The 20,393-nt window shown below is 45.5% G+C and overlaps 1 protein-coding gene across 5 annotated transcripts in view; it reads right to left on the bottom strand.

Moving 5' to 3' along the window:
• Nucleotides 1-20,393, bottom strand: part of ATXN7 (ataxin 7) — a 107,150-nt gene that overhangs the window by 21,584 nt on the left and 65,173 nt on the right. For 3 of the 5 annotated variants that reach the window (XM_027863795.1, XM_027863796.1, XM_027863797.1), the window contains exons 4-6: nt 5,528-5,786; nt 3,898-4,160; nt 2,900-2,982 (exon numbers count right to left, since the gene is read on the bottom strand). In XM_027863795.1, coding sequence (XP_027719596.1) covers nt 2,900-2,982; nt 3,898-4,160; nt 5,528-5,786 — 605 coding nt within the window. Of the gene's footprint in view, nt 1-2,899; nt 2,983-3,897; nt 4,161-5,527; nt 5,787-13,252; nt 13,308-20,099; nt 20,343-20,393 lie in introns of those variants that run through there. The other 2 variants (XM_027863799.1, XM_027863798.1) reach the window with 2 other exon arrangements.

The raw sequence follows: 20,393 nt of genomic DNA, 5'->3' as shown, positions 1-20,393 counted from the left end.
TTTTGAAATATAGGTTAGAGAAACCTATGATACATCTAAATTGAATAATTTTCTAGCATTCATTTAAAATCCAGCTGCAGCCCATTATAACCCAACGACCTGTCCAAAGGTTAACTTGTTCCGTTCCTCCCAGTTTTCCTAATGGCACCAGTCACTGAGGTTTAAAATTTTGGTGTCAACTTCCACACCTCCCTCTGTCTTGTCTCATTCCCCATGATCCATCTGTTACGGAGTTGTGTGGATTTTGTATCTAGAACATCTTTCATGTATGTCCTCCTTCCTTCTCCACACTGACGCCCCTCTAGTGGAGGCCCCACCGCCCTACCCTTGAGCTACTGAAACTGCCTCCCAACCAGCCTCTCGACCTCTCAGGCCACCTTCCACCTAACAGCCAAAGTCATCCTCCTGGTACACAGGTCTGACTATGACCCCTGTCTGTCCAAGTGCCCTCAGGGCCTCCCACTACCTTGAGGACAAAACGGAAACTCCTAAGTCAGACAGTGAAGTCCCCGGCCTCCCCCATCCAGCCTCTTTCCACATTCTTCCCCTTTTTACGTGCTATGTGCTAACCCAACTCGCCCGCTGACTTCCAGGAACCTTGCCAGCCCCACTTCCATACATTCACGCAGCCCTCCCTCTACTCTTGCTCCCAAGCTTAATTTCACTGCGTCCTGCACTGGCAAACCTTTTCTGATATCCCCAAAGACCAAGCATCTAAGCAAGTGGTAATGAGGGTCTGCATACTAAAGTGGGGGGAGTGAGCACAGAGAGGAGAGGAGGAAGGTGAGAGAAGGGAGAGTGAAATGAGGTGGCGTTGTGGGTGTGGCAAGTGCTTGGCTAGGAAAGTCAGGGGAGAGGGATCCCGCCAAGGTTGTGACCACGGGCGGCTGGTGCAGCCACAGACAGAAAGACTCAAGTGGGAAGGAGGAACAAGTCCAGGGGCAAGACAGTAAGCTTGATTTCAGACATGGCAGATGTCCTGTAAACAGCTGGAGATGCGGGTGTGGAGCTCAAGCCTGGAGATCCAAACGCTGCCGAGAGGGGCAGTGGAAGCGGCGGGGAGGAGTGAGGACGCCCGGGAGCGAACCTTAGGGAGCACCCACCTGAAGGAATAAGGAAGAGGAGGACAAGCCAGCGGAGAAGACAGAGGAAGAGAACCAGAGCAGTGTGGAATCTCTGAACCTGCAAGAACAGGCAGAAGGAAGGGGCGGTCAACAGAGTCAAACCTGGAAGCAAAGTCAAACAGGAGGAGAACAAAGAAGGCCGGCGGGGTCGCCCGGAGGTCACTAAGGACGTGGAAGAAAGTGGCTCGGTGGATGGGACTGAGTAGAGAGAAGACAGTGGGCAAAGGCTGGCATCGGGGAGAGGTCAAAGGGGGAGATAAAGATGACACCCAACCGCCAGAGGAGGGCTTTCTACAAGAAGGCATGCCTACAGACAGATGGAAGGGGGAGAGGGCAGAGAGACGCCTGAAAGTGGACTACAGCCGGAATGCTTTCCTGCAGGACAGAGGAGGCGCCTGAGTCAGGGTCACACACAGCAGACACCTACTTTGGAGGCAAGCTGGGAAAATCTTGCAAATTTAAAGTCAAATTCTAACGAGGGGGGAGTAAACGAGAGGCCCCGGGAAGTGGCCCTGTGTCGATGGGCAACATTCAGTGAAAAGGGAATTTTTGATGTGCACATTTAACAGACTGACTGACACCTTGCTGGGGTGCTGTCAGGGTCTGAAAGGCAGACTAGGCAAGGCTTAAGGAGAGGACTTCAGCAAACAGGAAAATAAATCAGCAAACCACTATGTAGCTGAAGAATTTGGGGCTTTTCCAAGAATTTGACTTCAGAACACAGTTCAGCTTTACAGTACTGATAAAACTAGCCTGCTTGGGCAGTGTTTCCCAAAAGTCCGCCCCTTGCAGATACGAGCGAATCAAATGCACCAGAGTTTGAGCAGAATAACAACTTGACTTGACTGTTCTTGCCTATGCGAAGTCACGGGAAACTGAAAGCTTTCGTGATTAGCTCACGTATGAGTCATCCCCGGGCTTCCAAATATGTGATACAAATACCAGCGACTTGGAGAGAGAAAACAATGCACAGAGAGACGGAGAAATGTTTTTCTGACTGCTTCCATACTATTTTTTATATCTCCCATGAAAGAATTCTTGGGAACCACAGACTACCCAACTGAGCAAAGCCCTTCTATATCCCTAGATAACTCTGGAGTTCATCTCGGCCAATCGGGGTCAGCGTTTGCTAATACTTTTGGCCATCTTATCTCCTTCAATGGCTGAATCTATAGATCAGGGTGTTAGTCAAGATAGGAAACGTCAAAGAAGATGTTCCAGGAGAAAGCTGGACTTTTGATCTTGTTCTAACACTAAAGATGCATCCAGGGGGAGGCTTGTGTTTGGAACGACTGGACTACAAAGCAAACATTAAAAAGAGTGGAGAAAACGTGGCCTTATGTTTAAAGAATTCTCTTTAAGATGGGTTCTGTAGGCTATGGGGCAGCTGACTCAAAGGGGATTAGTACACATTGAAAAGCATTCATTTTTGTGCATTCAGGGAATCGCGATATTCTTTCAAAATCAATCTGAAGACATGAACCTCACATTTTTATTTATGTGAGAAGGAGCCCAATGCTCTGCAAATTAAGGCCTGGGAGTGAGAGGAGGAGGGAAGGCAAAGGGGCAGCTGTTCTCTCCTCACTTCATTCTCTGCTGCAGAAGGCTTGAACTGGGTGGTCTGCATCAAGCAAGCTCCTATGCTCCCTAAGCCACAGCTCATCACACCAAAGAGCCGAGGAGATGCTTGGGAGAGGAGCGGGGTGCATTCACTCAACCACCTCAATTTAAAAGCGTGACCGACAGCACAACTCAACGGAGAGAAGGTGTCCTACCTTGCATGTCAAAGACCTAGTGCACGGCTTCTTGGTCTCCACATCAATGACACCACAATATATGTCAGGATCAAACTCTCTCTCTGTCAGAAAGATACAGACACATTACAATGGCCCCGGAATACTCCTAAGGTGGTTTTTGCTCCCTTCAGAGATAAAATGATTAATTATAATTTAAATTACAAATGCCTCTCTATACATGTAAAACTATCAACCAATCAATCCACCATATATTAGTATTGATTTAAGAAAAAGAAAAAAAGCTGTTATTTTGTCTTCTCCAAGAGTCTTTCCCTCTCTGGGCCTCAATTTCCTCATCTGTTCAATAAGAGGGTTGGATTCAATGGCCTCAGGTCTCTTCCCATCTATGATCCCTGTGAGGAATTGAAAGGTGAAGGAAGCATCCCTGAGAGCAGGTGAAAGTATCTCTGTCCATCACAGGGACAAACCGGTTATGAAGTAGCTTATCCCTCATCAGTGCATAAAGACACTGAAAACAATTACGTAGCATTCATCACACAGTGGTTACTCCAGGACGCTTTTCATGTTATGTTATCTAAGAGAGGCTGCAGGGCGGAGAAGAGAGAGGGCTACCGTTGGAGTCAGAAGCCCTGGCCGTGAGTCATGTCTGTGCCACACAGTGCCGCACTGTGACCAGGGCTAAGTCACTGAAACTTTCCCTCCCTATGGCAAATCCCTCAGAATGCACAGGAGGTGCCAATCTACATCAGCAGAGGAAGTTTTTACAAAGGGAATTTCCCACCACTGATGGAATCACAGGTCCAGATCAGAAAACCACCCCCACCCAAAAAAAAGCTCACAAAACCCCCGACAACAAAAAAACCCAAACCCAGAGACAAATCCCTTGAAGACAAGGAAGTACACATGACGGCTCAACAGGAGATAAGGGGACTGCCTGAGCTGATCCACCTGGACACTTAGTGCCCCTACTTTCTGAAGAAAAGGCAGTGGGAGGATAGCAGCAGATGCAAAGTTACCTGATAATCTCTTATGTAAAAATTTCCTATTATTTGAATGATCTTCTGACTTCTTTTCCAAAATTGGAGGGGCAGGAAGAAGACCTTGACCATTCAGTATCTGTCCAGGGGAAGGCAAGGGTGGCTTTGGTATTGAGGGACAATTAAGGCCAGTCTTGATGGAGGAACTCACAGTAGTAGAGCCAGCCGAACCGAGAGCAGTTTTCAGTAGTGCCCCATCCATCTTTGGGTGGATCTTTTCCACCTTGACCGAAGGCGTCAAGCTACCATTGATGGAGAGAAAAAAGAAGACAGGCACCTCAGAGATGGGCAGGTAATGGGGGTCTGGTCCAGAAAAGGGTTCTTAACCAGAGCTTCCAGGACACCAGACGCGGAAACAAAGGGAAAGATGTCTTGGGAGTCGGGGTGAAAGATCCAATGGGGAGGCCATAAGGAAACTCACACCAGAGACAGATGAATTCATGGTAGAAAGCCCAAAGACACAAGGCAACGTGGTATTGTGAGAGGACAGCTGGCCTGGGCGTCACAAGACTGAGCCTCTGACACATCCTTGGAGGGTGGCCCTGGGCAAGTAGCTTCAGTTCTTAAGGCCCTCTCTCAAGGCAACTCACTAAGCCCAACTTACAGGTGAGCTGCTCACCTCCATCAAGGGAAGGCTTCTGCCTGGGGAATTTGTAGGTCAGACCAAAAAATAAAACAAACAAAAGCCCCAAATCTGTAGAAAGCCAGCAAGATCACCTGGAGAATCCTCACAGGAAAAACTTTTTTAAAAACAATGTTCTCAAAAGAAAAAAAAAAAAGGATAAAAATAAAATACAGAAAAACCTCACAAATTTAGCACAATTGGAAGAAAAAACCACCTTAATTACAGAAGTTTACAGCATTACAGTATCATAATTCAAACTAGGCTAAGAGCATGTTGCCAAGAGCAAAGGTCCTCTGGGACACTGTTAATGAAGGAATAAAAAACATTCCAAATGAACATATCAATTGTACATAAGATCATTCTATGGTTTTTAAAAGCTTTGTCTCACACGTTTTTGATAAGAGGTTTACTGAAAGGTAAACTTCAGCCAGCTCTGCGCAAATGTCATCAATTCCAAGCAAGCCTGGAATGACATGAATGACATGCTTTTATGGGTTATGACTGGTCGGACCACTCGAGGGGTGGGCATTTGGCTTGGCTCTCTGCTCCGTGCCCAGGACAGTGATGTTCTGTGGGGCTGGGGGCTTCACCAGCGCCCCCGGCCATGGCTGCTTCCCCATGCTGTCAATGTGCTGCTCAGGGGATCTCCCTGGATTAGGGTGTGAGGCCTGCCCTGAGATGGGGAGGCCAGGTTGAAGCTGAGAGGGAGATGAGACTGTCTACACTTTCCCACTGACTCAGGGAGCCTACCATCTCCCACAGCCAACATGGACTTGAGCCAATAAACTGCCTGGAAGTGAGAGTCTTTCTCTTTGCTTATCACTCTTGTGCCCGGGCCCGAGACCTGCTTGCGGGGGATGGGCGTCCTCCTCCGCCTCCACCCCAGTTTCACCCGGCAGATGTGACTGCCTACCTCTGAAACCGCCACTCCTTCTCCTGCCCCAAAGCCCTACTTGCTACCTCTGTGACAGAGAACATACTCACATCTTATCGTGGGGAATTCGGCTGTGCTGGACCGCATGCATTGGCCTACTGTTTCCACTGAGCTGCGGCTTGTCTTTGGGCGATTTCAACAACTTGGAATTGGACGAGGGTGCGCTGATAACGCCTGCGCCACAAGAACGGCTGTTCCCACCTGTGCTGCTGTTGTTACCTTTGCTTTTTGACAGGGAAGAAAAGAAGGAATACACAGAGGATGGCGGTGCCGTCAGAGGGGGCTTGTTGGAGGAGCTGTGTCTTCTTTCTGAAAAGCAAAAGACAGACAACCCAACTCACTTGAGTCTTTCAATCCCTGGGAGATCAATCCTTCCCCTGAATAGAGAATTTTAAAAGAAAATCCCTCCACTGACCACACCAGGTGGCTCTGAGCAACCTCCAGGAGCACTGGTCCTTCCACGCAAAGGTGCTGGCCTAGCCAAGGGTCCCCCTCTGAAGGCCTCACGTGGGCCCCCAGAAGCCACGTGCTGGTTCCGGGCTTACAGAATCCTCATGGTTCTTGTCCATGTCCAGCGCCCTCTACCCATGAATGTGCCTGCATCCAGGCTCTCCACTGGAGTCACATTTACCCAATGATCTGCAGTGCTGCAGAGTTAGCGATTGGAGGGCTTTTCTCTCTCCCTCATGGCCCTGGCCCTCCCCTTGGCTCAGAACAGCGAGCTATGGCTAAGAAACAAGCCATGCCTGAGCGATTTTCTCATGTTTTTTTGTCATTACCCACTAGAGACAACACCATTAAAAATGTTTCTGGGGTTATCTTATCATCATTCCTTAAGTATTTGTACTGAAATTTCCCAATGAATCGTTTCACTCCCTTTTTATAAGCTGACCGGGCTACATATGGTCAAACTCAGGTTCAAACCATCAAGACACCAAAGGCGCAAGACAAAATACCACACATAGCTCTACCAGCTTCTAAGAGGGAAGTGATTCAGAATTAAGCAGGGACCACACAGGCTTACTCTTGATAAGAGATCTCAAAAACAAACTCATCCTCAGAAGTATCAGCTCTTTTTCAGGAAGGCTGTCATGAGCATTAGGAGTTGCCAGAAAAACAGAAATGTACAATCTACGTAAGTGAATTATTTGATAAGATTAATCCATTTGGATAACTGGAAGATGCTGGCTTGTCAGTTACCACTAACCAGCCTCATCATAAATTCTTTAAAATGCTGAGTTTGTTTAATTTACAAAAGTGTACGCTATCCATTATTAGGCACCAAATACTTAGCACATTCTAGGTGAGTTCCTAGAGTTCCATATGAAGCAAATTAATATCTTGGTGTCTACAAGAATCACTCCAAACTCCCACCGCCAAATGTCTTCTTATAGCAGGGGCTTTGAAATCTTCCTGTTTGTAGGCTAGTTAGCCAACAACGCTCCAGAGACACTGAAGGGCCAGACGGAAACCAAGACCTGATGACGACAACCACAGATGGAATGCAAATTTCCCAATTTTCTTCAATAAACACCCCACTTTCAAATGCCTGTCACCTCTATGTGAAAGTCTGAGATGGGTGATTTGCAAGAATCATCTTACTTTTAAAAATGGTTTTGGCTCCTGAGGAGAGATGGTATCTAAAGAGCCAACCAGAGTCACCCAAAGTTAAAACAAAACAAACCTTTTGAACCTGACATCAAGTTCAGTCTCATGTTAGGCCCCACATCATCTCTCGTGAGGCCGACAGCATTATTTCAGCTGACCTGTGAATGATGCTGTCACGAAAAATTAAACTGAGGCTGCTACCTCCTGTATCTGGGAAAAGCCTAGGGATGCTCCAGGTGTCTGAAAAGGGGAAGGATGGCAGAGGGGAACAGTAAAGTCGATTACAAATCATGGGATAAGCAATTCTGGGATTGGGGCAGGGTTAAAGTCACTGACCTTGAAGAAACTTACCACTCTTTTTATTTATTGGGTGCTGGAATTTTCCACCAGACTCCTTACTGGGGCAAGGGCGTAACATTTATCTAACTACCAGGTGATGGATGGGAGCATTTTCAATACACTCAAGTTATGTGACATTCTCTTGCCAATGTACTTTCTCTCCAATGTTGCTACCGAAACTCTTCTTCCCTGTACCTCATTTCTTGCCATGGACTTTAATTGGATTCATTCCCGCTCTGTCAGGACACAAAACTTTATAAATAACTGAGCAGGATCAGCAGCTGAATCAGAGCCGAGACTCTCCCCAAACCCGGATTTCTCACTCCAACAAGAGACATTGTTCTACCTGACCTGTCAAGCAAGGTGTGGCTCTCTGTCACCTTGCATCCTGTCATTCCAGTAAAACGCAGAGAAATGCTTTTGATTTGCAACAAGATGGGGATGACAGCAGGCCAACACCAGCTCAAATACCTCCAGAGTCAAAACAAAAAACTCTTTAATCTGATGCAATCGACAATCTAATAAAAAAGGATGAGGCCTCCTGGTCCTCACAAGTCAACAGAAGCAGTGTTAAATTTCAAATGAAATCGAGAAAAGGGAACACCACCCACCACTGACCCCATCAACAGGGCTTCATTTTGGGAACAGCTTAAAACTGGGTTTCCTGCCTACGAAAAGGTGTTTCTTGCATCAGCAACAGACAAATTATGGGGAGCCTTGGGGCCTTGTATTAACTGGGCCAGAGGCTTGGTCTACCTGCAGTGTGGTTTGCTGACCCAGGGGAGTCCAAGCTGCGTCTTCACAGCTCCCCTCTCTCTAGGGCCTGGCGCCAGGGCAGGCCTCGGAAAGCTGTCCCCGGCAAGTGGGCCAGACTCCTCCGAGGGCAAAAGCAGCATGAGTGAAGAGACCTCAGGAAGCCTTCCAAAGGGGAATGCACCAAAGAGAGAGGGAAGCCTGCAACTCTGAACTTGTTTTTAAAAGAATTCTTTTAAAAATCCCAAGTGTTTGAATCAAGGCAGGGACCCCAAAGTAACCAAAGCCAAACCTGGCACAGCCTGGCCGGCTAAATTTCCATGCCACCCCCCTCAGCAGTCCTCCTTCAACATCATCTACAGAGAGCTGAGAGAGGAGTCAGGACACCTGGGGTTACATCCCACCCAACACTCACTAGCTGCTGCTCAGCCAATCAGATTCCTCATCTAACACACCACCTGCCTTGCTCACAATCAGTCAATCAACAGGCCTTTATTAAGAGCCTACTAGGTGCCAGGGTGTATGCCAGGGACTCCACACAGAAGGGAGACAGTTCCTGCCCTCAGGCACTTACCTTCTGCGGCACAATGGGCACAAAGTGTGTCCCAAACGTGAAAAGGGAGTGAAGAACGAATCACCAAAAATGTTTGTGAGACTGGGAGAGGGGCTGGGCCTGGCCTTAGTTTAGAGCAGCGGGGTCAAACTCAGAAACAAATGGGGGCCATTAACCCAGACATCAGGATCCCTGCGGCCACAGACTGACTTCATTTTAAAATGTAATGAATGTTATCTGTATTTTATTGTATTTTCACTTCATTACATAATTCTCAATTACATTTTAATCTGGCTCAGGCCCTGCTGGGGAGGGCTGGTGGCATGCACCAGGCGGTTGGATACCTCTAACCCAGAGTACCGAGGGGTTGAGTGACTTATGCAGGATCCCGAAGGCAGCTGGATTTCACAGTGGATAGAGCACAAAACTTGAAATCAGGAAGATGTACCCTGGCTGTGTGACCCTGGGTAAGTCAATGAACCTCTGTCTGCCTCAGTTTCCTCATCTGTAAAATGGGGCTAATAATAGCACCTACCTCTTGTGGTTGTTGTGAGATTCCAATGAATTATTTGTAAAGTTCTTTGCAAACCTAAGAAGCGCCGTATAAATGCTAGCTATTGTTCCTGTCATCTGTCAAAGGTGGGGAAATGTCGGTTATTATTATTTATTCTACTCGGTTTCCTGAAAGCAGCTGGCCCTTTCCCATTTTCCAGAGGCCCAAATGTCACACTTGCAGTGGACAATCTCAGTTCTTCTACTGAGGAATCCCGAAGCTATTCAGGCTGCGTCTCCCCATTTAATGCCTGCCATAGCTCGAACCCTAGCCCCTCCCTACTCATGCCTCCTATCTCAGAGGAAGAGGCTACCAGCATCATTCCCAAATCTGGTCCTTAATCCCCTAGACTCCTGCTTCTGTGATGCTCTTCTCCCTGCATGTCTGCCCCTTCTCCTCTGCTGACAACCATACTCAGGCCTCCCTCATACTGTAAGAAAATAAACAAAAGGCTCCACCTCTCTTCCTCCAAGCTGACACTACCCTGGGCTACCATCCCATGCTCTCCTTCCTTTCACTGCCCACCATTCACAGCTCCTCTCTGCCTCCACACCTGCCACTCACCTCCCTTGCAATATGGCTTCTGCTGCTACTGCATTCTCCTGAAGGCCACATTAGACCTAACTGTCAAATCAAGGGGTTTTTGTCTCAGCCTTTGTTTTCCTTGACCACTGGGCAGCCCGGACTTCTCCTCTCCCTTAATTAATAACTTCTTCTTCCTGTGGTTTCCTGAATACTGGACCTCCTGGTCCCCATTTTATGTCTCCCGGTCATTCCTTTGCTGACTCCTCCTCCCCAAACTATCCCTCCATCCCTCCTCCTTGTGCCCTCCATCTGCTTGGGACTTCCACCACCCCAATTCTTCATCTGACTGCCAAACACACAACTGCCCAACTCTCATCTGCTTAGCCACAGACCTCCATTTCTAACTACCTTCAAAAGCATCTGTAACTGGCTGCCTCACTGGCACCTCCAATTCAACATGCCCCAAGCTGAAATCATCCTCTTTCTCAGACAAAAATACATCCTTTTCTGGTTTCTTTATTGGTTAATGGGTATTTTGATTCTCCACTTAGCCCCACTAAAAACCTCAGGGTTCTCTATTTTTTCCTTAACCTTTGCATCCAATTAATTTCCAAGATCACATATGTCTCCCTTCACAATATTTCCTATATTCAAATCCTCTCTATTCCTATTATAATTTAATTTCTCACATTCATAATAAACACTCTAGTTGTGGCCCTCAATCTCTCTTTTGCCTGGACTACTAAAATGGATGTCTATATGTGTGTGTGTATGTATATATGTGTGTATATATACGTAGACACACACACACACACACACACACCCCCACACCCCTCAACAGCCAAGCAAACCCTACTGAGAAGTTAGTTTACAGATTTTTAACAAAACAGTGGGACGTGCCCTTCACCTGTGCTAGTATGGATGACTGCACATTACTCCCTCTTACACAAACCACATTCCAGCCAAATAGGCTTCCTGGCTGCTCCCTACAAATGACATTGCATCTCCTGTCTCTCGCCTTTGCAGAAGTCAACCTCCATGCCTGGAATGTATTTCTTCCCCACCTTCACTCTTAGATCAATCTCTAGTTTTTATCAAGGCTCTGCTCAAGTGCGCCCCCCAACAAGCCCTTCATACTTACTTCTCTGTGCATGGATTTCTCCCTTACCTTCAAAAGCTCACTGAGGCAGAACTGCCATTTTGTTCCTGTAGCTTCAGTGCCAAGCATAGTGCCTGACATAAAAGTAGGTGCTTAATAATGAGTAATGAATTGGATGGAATGGTATCAACACTGACGGCTGACCAGAGTTTTGCTGTCGTGCCAACTCTACTTTATTTATATGATTGTAGCCTTCACGTTGTTTTGCTCTGTCTCCATAAGAGTTCTTTCCACGTTTCTCTGAATTTTCCCCATTTGTCATTCTTTACAGCTTGGTTATAAAGAGAGACAGTGTGGCACAGCGGGTAGAGTGGCCTTGGAACCAGTAAGACCTATGTTCTAGTCCTACTTCTGATACATAACTGCTGTGTGATCCTGGGCAAGTCACTAAAACAATCAGTGTTATGGGCAATTTTCTAAGATTATAAATTACAGGGAAGCTGCCGCCTCGGACTGGTAAAGGGATTTTCCCCAACAAGCAGTTTCTTCCACTAAAGACTCAAAGGTCCCATCCTGACCTCTGTGTTGCAGTGAAATAACACTACATTTACATTTATTCAGCCATTCCACAATCATCGGGAAAGCATATTTTTGTTTTTTTTAGCTTTGTGTAATCATAAATAATGCTACGAATAGGAGTTTTTTCCCCCTTCTAAATGGTCTTCTCCCCTCCTTCGAATCAATCCTACTTCTGTGCACGTGTTCTATACCAATAGAATGACAGAACCATGGAGAGGGAGACCAGGAAGTCATGGGGACCTCAAAGTCAGAGGCCCACTAGCTGCATGAGTCCCCAGTACAAAATCTCCAACAAATGGTTATCCAGACTCTCCCTAACACCTCTAAAAACTATCTCTGGCCGCATCCTATTACATAATTCTAAGTGTCTCCTTGTGTGAAACTCAGCTCTGTTTCCGCTGATTCTAGTTCTACCGGGCCCCAAGCAGAGTAAAAGTTAGATCCTTCCTCCTTAGAACAATCCTGATTTTTACAGACCATGGTCACTTCCCCAATAAGCCTTCTTTTTTCCTAAATCAACATTCCTAATTCCATGTACTAACCCTTGTATAGCATGGCTGTGCTCCAAGCGCTAATATCCTTCTCTTTGACTATATCTTATATTTATACAACCCATTGAAGAATGTTGGCTCCTTGAGAGCTAACCTATTTTACTTACGTCTTTGCAGAGAAGGGGGGCTTAAAGATTGACTGATTGATAGTTTGACCCACAGGGGGTTCTAAACATGGGGTGTATGAGCTTTTACATACACACACACACACACACACACACACACACACACACACACACAACTATTTTGATAACTATTTCAATAACTGGTTTCCTTTGAAATTCTTTTTTTTTTAATCTTATTCATTTAAAAATATATTCTGAAAAAGGGCCCACAGGCTCCACCAGATTGGCAGTAGGGTCCATGACACACAAAAAGATGAAGACCTGGAGTCTCTTTACCATCCTGGCTGGCTCTTCCTCTCTGAATGTGTTCTGGTTCATCAATGTTTGCTTGAAATGAAATTTTCTGAAACCCAATACTTCCATATAAAGTCTAAGACTACAGAGTACCCTGGGATGAGCTATCATTTCACTGATTTTTGGATACTACAATCATGGCAATGCAATCACACAAATTGCTGTCTGATCATTTCCTGAGGGCACAGCTCTGGTAGATAGCATTCCACTGGTCAGAAACCTTCAGTGACAACAGCCCCCTCCCCTCTGCCCCAGCCTCTGCTTTCACCTATCATTTAAAGTACAAGATTCAGGCCTTTCACAACAGGGCTCTAGCTGGCTTTTCCAGCCTTAACTTCTTTTCTTTCAGGCATCCTGCACTGTAGCTGAACGTTTCCTGAATCCATTCTCCATGGCCCTCATTCCCATCTCTGCTTACTGAAACACTGCAGGCCCTTCAAGGCCCAGCTCAAATGCCATCCACTCCATCAGGTTTTCCTCGATCCAGTCAGCACCCCTCCTAGGCGCTCAGCCCCTTCACCCTCGTATTTTAGTGGCCAAGAGCTATCTAGTTCTCACTGTCAGTCTGCGGGCTCCTTGAGGGACGTGCCAGTGTTTCCTCCCCAGAACATGGTGCAGCGCCCTTAGTCTAAATGAGCCTTGGACTTGTTTGCATTACAGACTTCTACAGGAAACAATAAAAGGTACCCAAGAGTCCCCTTCTAAACACAAGTCACTTGAAATCCACAATGATGTCAGCAGGCAGCGGTTAATATACACCATCAACTGAAATTCACAAGGAACCTCTCAAACTCACCCAGATGCTTGATCAGATCTCTGAGTCCCATTCACAAGCCGGTGAAGAGCTTTGCTCTTTCTTCTCCCTCTCCAGTGGAGGGGCTATCTGGGAATGAATGACACAGCGAATAGGCAAACAAAGAAAGGAGAAAAGGCAGGGAGACGTCCCCAGCAAGGGACCTGGATAACCCACAGACTGGCTAACAGGGAATTACAGAGTTGGCTGCAGGGTATTACCTTACTCGGCAGCGCTAAATATACACAACTCATTAGCCTGGGATGCTGTGGAACCTGAAAAATGCAAGTCCAGAGTTCAGGAAGGATTTATATAAAAGGGTGGGTGATATACCCATAAGATGGGAGGAAGATGATAGGAAGAAGTCAAGGCTGTTTGGGGAGACATCTCTATCTTTCTGAAGTAAATATCACAGATAACAACCATGTGCCCTAAGAAATACCCTTGGGGTCCCGCGGTCAGAGGCAGAACCTATATGACGCTGGGCAAATCACTTCCTCTCTTGGTTTCCTTAGGGGACAAATGAGGGCCTTGGACTAGATAATCTCTCAAAGTCCTTACAGCTCAAAATCCTGTTGTGTGAAAAAATATTAGATCAGTTCCTACCTAACAGAGTATTTCTTAAAGGCTTTTTTTTGGAGGACTAAAGGCAGAGATGCTTGGACCCTCCATTCCATTGACATAGGGGACTCTCCCAGTGAGGAAATTCCCTCCACTGATGAGGACTAGCAACTTGTCTATAACTTAAGAATCTTAGAGATTTGCCTAAGGCACCGAGAGGTTAAACGGCTAGCCTAGGGTCACACAGCTGGTTCGTGAGAGGGGCAGGGCTTTTTGCCTCTGAAGCCAAGGCTGACTCTGTTATGCTGCCTTTCCTCTATGTTCTTATAGATTTCAAAATTTCAAAAACTTTTAGAATGGCTTTGGTGAGAATTACAAACCAAGTCAAAGAAGCCAGGGGAGTTATTTTTTTTCTCAAGAAGTTCTAGCTAACAAAGAGAAGAACATTATAAAAAGAGCCATCTGAAAATGTACTCTGTAAACAGTCGAGATTGGCAGAAAATCCCTCACCATAGTTGGGTAAAATTCACTTCTAAGGAGCAAGAGAATAGCACAATGGAGAGGATGCTGGACTGAGAGTCAGGGGCCACATCTTATCTCTGATATTTACAGCCTCTCTAAGCCTCAGCCTCCATTTCCTCAACTATGAAATGAGGAGGTTTTGACTGGATGCTCCCTAAGGTACCTTCTAGCTTCTAACCTATGATTTGTGATTTATGATTTATATTACAGCACTAAACATGTATGACACACTGATTATCTGTGGGTGTGTTAACCTGCAGAAACACGGGGCATCCTTTCTTCTTACTAGTCAACTGTGAGTGGGACTGCTAGGTAAACAGGAAGAGGTCAGAGACAGTCTTGAGGCAAGCATCTGAACATGGGTACGTGCTAACAATACTAGAAAGCCGAACACTAATGCATTGGTGGTGGAGTTGTGAACTGATCCAATCATTCTGGAGAGCAATTTGGAACTATGCTCAGAGGGCTGCATACTCTTTGACCCAGCAATATTGCTAATAGGTCTGCATACTCTTTGACCCAGCAATATTGCTAATAGATAATAAAAAGGAAAGAGGATCCACATGTAAAAATATATTTATAGTAGCTTTTTGTGGTGGCAAAAAACTGGAAATTGAAGGGACGGTCATCAATTGGGGAATGGCTGAACAACTTGTGGCATATGAATGTAATGGAATAAGAAATGATGAGGTGGATTTCAGAAAAACCTGGAAAGACTTAACACGAACTGATGCTGAGTGAAGTGAGCAGAACCAGGAGAACATTGTACATAGTAACAGTCACATTGTGCACTGATCAACTATGATAGACGTGGGTCTTCTCAGCAATGCAGCGTTCTAGACAATTCCAAAAGTTTCATGATGGAAAATGCTATCCACATCCAGAGAAAGAACTATGGAGTCTGAATGCAGATCAAAGCATACTATTTTCACTTCTTTCTCATGGTTTTTCCCTTTTGTTCCGATTCTTCTTTCTCGACATGACTAATGTGGAAATATGTTTAACATGATTGCACACATATAACTTATATCAGATTGCTTACTGTCTTGGGGAGGGGGAAGGCAAGAGAGGGAGGGAGAAAAATTTTGAACTCAAAATCTTATAAAAGTGAATGCTGAAAACTGTCTTTACAAGTAATTGGAAAAAATAAAATATTATTAAATGAAGAAAAAACAAACAAAAAACCTAAACAAAAAAGGAAGCCAAATATGATTTTAAACAATCATATGGTTCTATATTATTTAAACTCCTCGTTCCTTGCCCTTTGCCCAGTGCAAATATTTGACAATTACCTACACATACAAACACACTGCCATGCTGTCTCTCAAGTATGTGTGTGTGTGTGATTGTATGTGTAGAAGAACTGGGTTCAGATCCTGACTCTGACACTTAATAGCTGTGTCATCCCAGTAAGTCACTAAATCTCTCTGAACCTTAGGTGACTCTTCCAAGCTACAGGTCATAAAGAACTGGGAGCTATGTCCTCGCTACCAATATAGTCACAAGTCCCTAAGGATTAACTTATAGAGTTAATATTTCTTCAAAAGAGAAAACTGACCACTGAAACAGGAAGAATCATTCAGCTAAGATCGCAGCTAGCTTTCCAGAAGATGATCTCCAGTGCTGGGGGAGGGAGTTCACATTTATGGTCACTGAGATCACAGAATCATAGATTCAGAGCTAGAAGGGGCCTCAGAGGACATCCTTTCATTTTACAGAGGTGGAAAATGAGGCCCAGAAGGCTGGCGCAAATGGCCCAAGGTCACAGGGGCACAGAACCTAAGAGCACTTTTTCAGGCCCCCCCCCCCAAAACATTCAATATACGCAAAAGGATGCTTACTCAGTTGCCACCTTGATTCCTTGGTTTTCCAGATATTAACTGAGTCACTTTTAAAGGCAACATGTTGTAATGCAGGGAGCCAGCCTCATAAAACCTGCATTTAAACTTACTCCTGAAGTTTTGGGCAATGTGAGAGTGATCCCTGCCAGTTCTAACAAATCTTTGGTTAAAAATAAATAAAATACTTTCAGATGAATTCAGTCAGTTAAGACATACTAGCTAAGCACTTAAAAAAAAAAAGCAAGGAGAAGGCTGTCATTTAATAGATTTACTGACATTCTCATCCCCCTCCTCCCCACCGACCCACTCTCAAACCAGGGACTGATACTTTTAAAATGCCACCGATATTAAGAGAAGATAATTATTAAGGAGCAAAGTGAGTACTCCCCCCTTTTCCAACACACAACCATAAATCAAAGAAGAGTCATGGACACTTTGGGGAAGGTCCGAAATGACCATTTTTAAATGCTTACCAGAAAAACTGTACCCACGTTTTGACCATCACTGTCGCACATATTATTTAAAGTATCATCTTTATAACAATGAATGTGATCTTGTCAAAACACTGACTCTCCAGGCAAAAAAGCAACCACTCTTTACAAAACACCATGGAACTCACACTGGACTTTCAATGTTGCTACCATACAGGCATGGACAGGTCTACTAGCTTTTATGTGTGTCATCTCACTAGAGATAACACAGTCCCCTCAGGAGGTTGGTATTATTATTGTTGGCAGGTGATTTCAAACTGTGCTGAGTAGATTATACAATATTAAAACAAACACAAACAAAACACTTAAAAACCCAAGGTGCTCCAAACAAAGCACTCAGTATCGCTTCCACTAAAAAAACAAAACAAAACAAAAAAACCCAACAACCAGAAATAGCATCATCAATCCAGGTAACTTTAAAATAATTACTACAGGCCAACAACAACTACCAAATTGAACCTCCTACGCCCCCAGAGAAGGGCTTTAAAAATGAAAACTTCACTGGGAAGCGATAAGGAGCAAAGAGCTGTCTGTACACACTTGGCTAAAATGTCATTTCAGGAGCCCAAACTGCCTAATCAGATTACCAAGGTCCTGAATCTGGAACTTCACCACTGAAATAAGTACCCAGCTGAAATATTCTGAACTCTCTGGTGTTTCCAGGTCTCTGGGCACAGCACATACAGCTGGACCCCATTCACACCAGCAGCATGAAAAGGCCACATTACTAGGGGGAAGGGCGACTGTGTGAATGGACTGTAAATAATGTTGCTAAGAAAGTCGCAGAATTATGGTGACACTGAATAATGAGTCTGCCCAAGAGTCTTCCCCAGGGGGCAGCTGTTCACTAATTTTGCACTTTCGAACAGGCTCACAGCTTTTCGTTGAGAAGGAACCGTACTAGTATGTAAGAAGCATGCCGAAGACTCACTGAAAGGCACAGGTTGGCTTCCAGATTCCATTCTTTCTACAAGTCTTTCTATAATTGCAGGGAATTGCCTAGAAAGGAAAATGAAGAAGGGGACCCACATGGCCTGATATTCTAGAATTTGGGACTTAATTCTATTTTTAAAAGAATAAATCATTCTGCTTCATACCTATCACCAAATGACACGTTGTTTTGGTAACTCATCTTGATGTATGAATCCTTTAAATCTGCCCTGGTAGAATTCCAACTGAAGTCAAGTTATTTTACCAGTTCTTCATCACAGGGAGAAAGAGTCTCTGGAGGTGCACCTGTCGCCACTTAAAGCCACGTTTTGTATTGCCAGGGCCTGGCACGCGGTGACTGACAGAGGGTCTGACCTCCACGATTTTGTCGTCCCTGGGTCTGATCCATTTGGCATCTCACTCCCAGGACTATATCCGGGTTTTAGATCCCTTCCACTTTGGGAACAAAAATAAGAGAAACAGGATCTCCTTCCTCCTCTCCCCCCGTCTCGGCTGAAGTGCCCACATTGGGGGGGGGGGGTACAAGGAGGCATCGCAGCCCTGTCAGAAACCAACAGCTCTGAGCTATCTGAACGGAACCACCCCAGGCCATTTCCCTCCTCGGCCCACCCTTGAAGGGCACATTTTAAGTTATAATATTTGCATGGTTTGAGTGTCAACAGAGGAGGAGAAACAACTGAAAAATCCCTACTTGCTCTGAATTTCATGTACAAAGACAGATGTCCCATAAAAGCGGGTTATTGTCATTTCAATTTTAGCTTCCTCTGTTTCCTGTACCAACCACGTTCAGCTCAAGTATCAAAAATACCCCAAAAGAGTAATTACATAAAAACCTCTCTGAAGCCACGTTTTTGTTTCTGGTCACAACTTTCAAAATGAGAGGAACAAGGCTATCATCAAACTTTTAAACAGAGACTACAAAAAACCCCTCAAAAGTTCTGCCACCACAGCTCAGATCTTATTATTATTATTACTGCTTTGACATTGGTCTGGTCGGAAAAAAGAAACAAACTGCAAAAGGGAGTCAGAACTTGCCTTGGGGAAAAATGAAAGGGACTTGATAATTCAATTAAAGGAGCTATTTCTTTGAAAAGTTAGTCCTCTGTAGGCATCTGAAACAGGGACAGCAACCTTCCCCAGGAGGGGCTACAATTCTTAGGAACAATGAAATGACAGCACCATCTGCTTGAATATACCACTTTGTGATTTCGGTCAGATCCTTTCAGACATTTTTCACTAGTTTTGTGCCCCCCCCCCTTTTTTAAAGTAGCACAGCAGCCTCAACAGCTACCCAACATATACCAAAAGGATGTTCATTTATCTCCTGCTAATAATGATTCCATGACTCCTTAAGAAGCAAGTCAGTATCTTCCCCAATGAATTTGGAGAATGTTTATTCCATAATATCGTAAAATGCATTTCAACGGATACTATGTCCAGACAAACAGTGACGTGCTAATGTCCCAATAATAAACATCGAAAACGATTTAAAATAAATCAACCAGAGCTGGAATGCAGGTAGAAACATAATATCTTAGAGAAGAATCATTTGAGAAAAATTCAGCCCAAAGACCCCTGAAGATTAGAAACCAGAAGGTTCTCTCAAGTCTGGGTGGCTAATTTTAAAACTCAATTAAAGCAATCCAGTCAAGCTGATTATTTGGAATGACATGAAATCTGAAACCAATCAGAATTAAACAGCTAAACTATCACCTCACTTCCTGTCGGAAGAAAAGTTTGCAGGTATCACAAGCATCAGCCTTCAGCAGAAGCAGACCGAGCTGTGCCAGGGGCCTAGGCGACCAGTGAAACCCAAGTCCTTGCTAACAAAACCTAATTGTCCCTTCCCAGTTCATTCTTTCTTGCACACTTCATTGAAGTCACTCGAGGACCGGCGGGCTGCCCGTCTCTTAAAAAGGCTGCCTTCTCTAACAGCCCACTCTGAGGTCTCTGTGAAAGTGGGTCCGAGCTTTCAAGTGCCCGCCCAAACAGTTTTAAAAACAGATTCCACAGGAAATCCCGAGAAGCGACAGGCCTGAGGCCACAGCTACCGCAAGAAAGATTAAGAAACAAAACACAACATGGTTAAAAAAAAAAAAAAACCGTCGCAGTGTGACTCCATTTTTAGACAGCTACGTAAACAATCCTGTCTCCAAAAGGGACATCCGCGTCGGACACAGGCAGAGCAGGAGCAGCTGAGCGCAAAGCTCAGCGTTCTGTCGGAGTTAATGGCAAACCCAGCCCCCATCTGCTTTTGAACTTTGGCCAAATCACTCAGATGACATTTCAGGATGGCTTATGTGGGCCGACTGCAGCCGCTAATCCCTCGCTTCGAGATGATCCACTGTGCCCTCACTCTGCAGACCCGGTCCCCGGTCCCCGGTCCTGCCAGTGCCCTGCAGGACGGGGAGGGCGCCCACACGCTCACACACCCACCCGCCCCCCTCTCAGCTCCCAGCCCCGACTGCACAGACCCACACCAACCTTGTGCAGCAGGCTCCATGCAGAGCTGGGCTCCGGGCCAAGTCTTGCCTCTGACAACAGCACGAGAAAACTTGGGCAGCGCTTTGCGCCCGCCGCCCGTGCAGAGCAGGGGCTGCTCCGGGAGGGCTCCTGGTTCACTTCCATTCACGTCGGCTGGCTGGGGCTGCTTGCACACTTGCTGCTAAAGGCTGGCATCACCCTTCGGGTCTACCCACCACCTCCGAGTACGCTCCATGTTTGGGCTTATGTAACATTTGCTACTACTGTAAAGAGCCCTTGAATTACAAAGGTCCT

The sequence above is a fragment of the Vombatus ursinus genome, unplaced genomic scaffold (assembly GCF_900497805.2).
Source record: "Vombatus ursinus unplaced genomic scaffold, bare-nosed wombat genome assembly UNPS02014773.1, whole genome shotgun sequence".
In the NCBI taxonomy this organism is placed as follows: domain Eukaryota; kingdom Metazoa; phylum Chordata; class Mammalia; order Diprotodontia; family Vombatidae; genus Vombatus; species Vombatus ursinus.
This window is presented reverse-complemented; position numbering and strand designations above follow the sequence as displayed.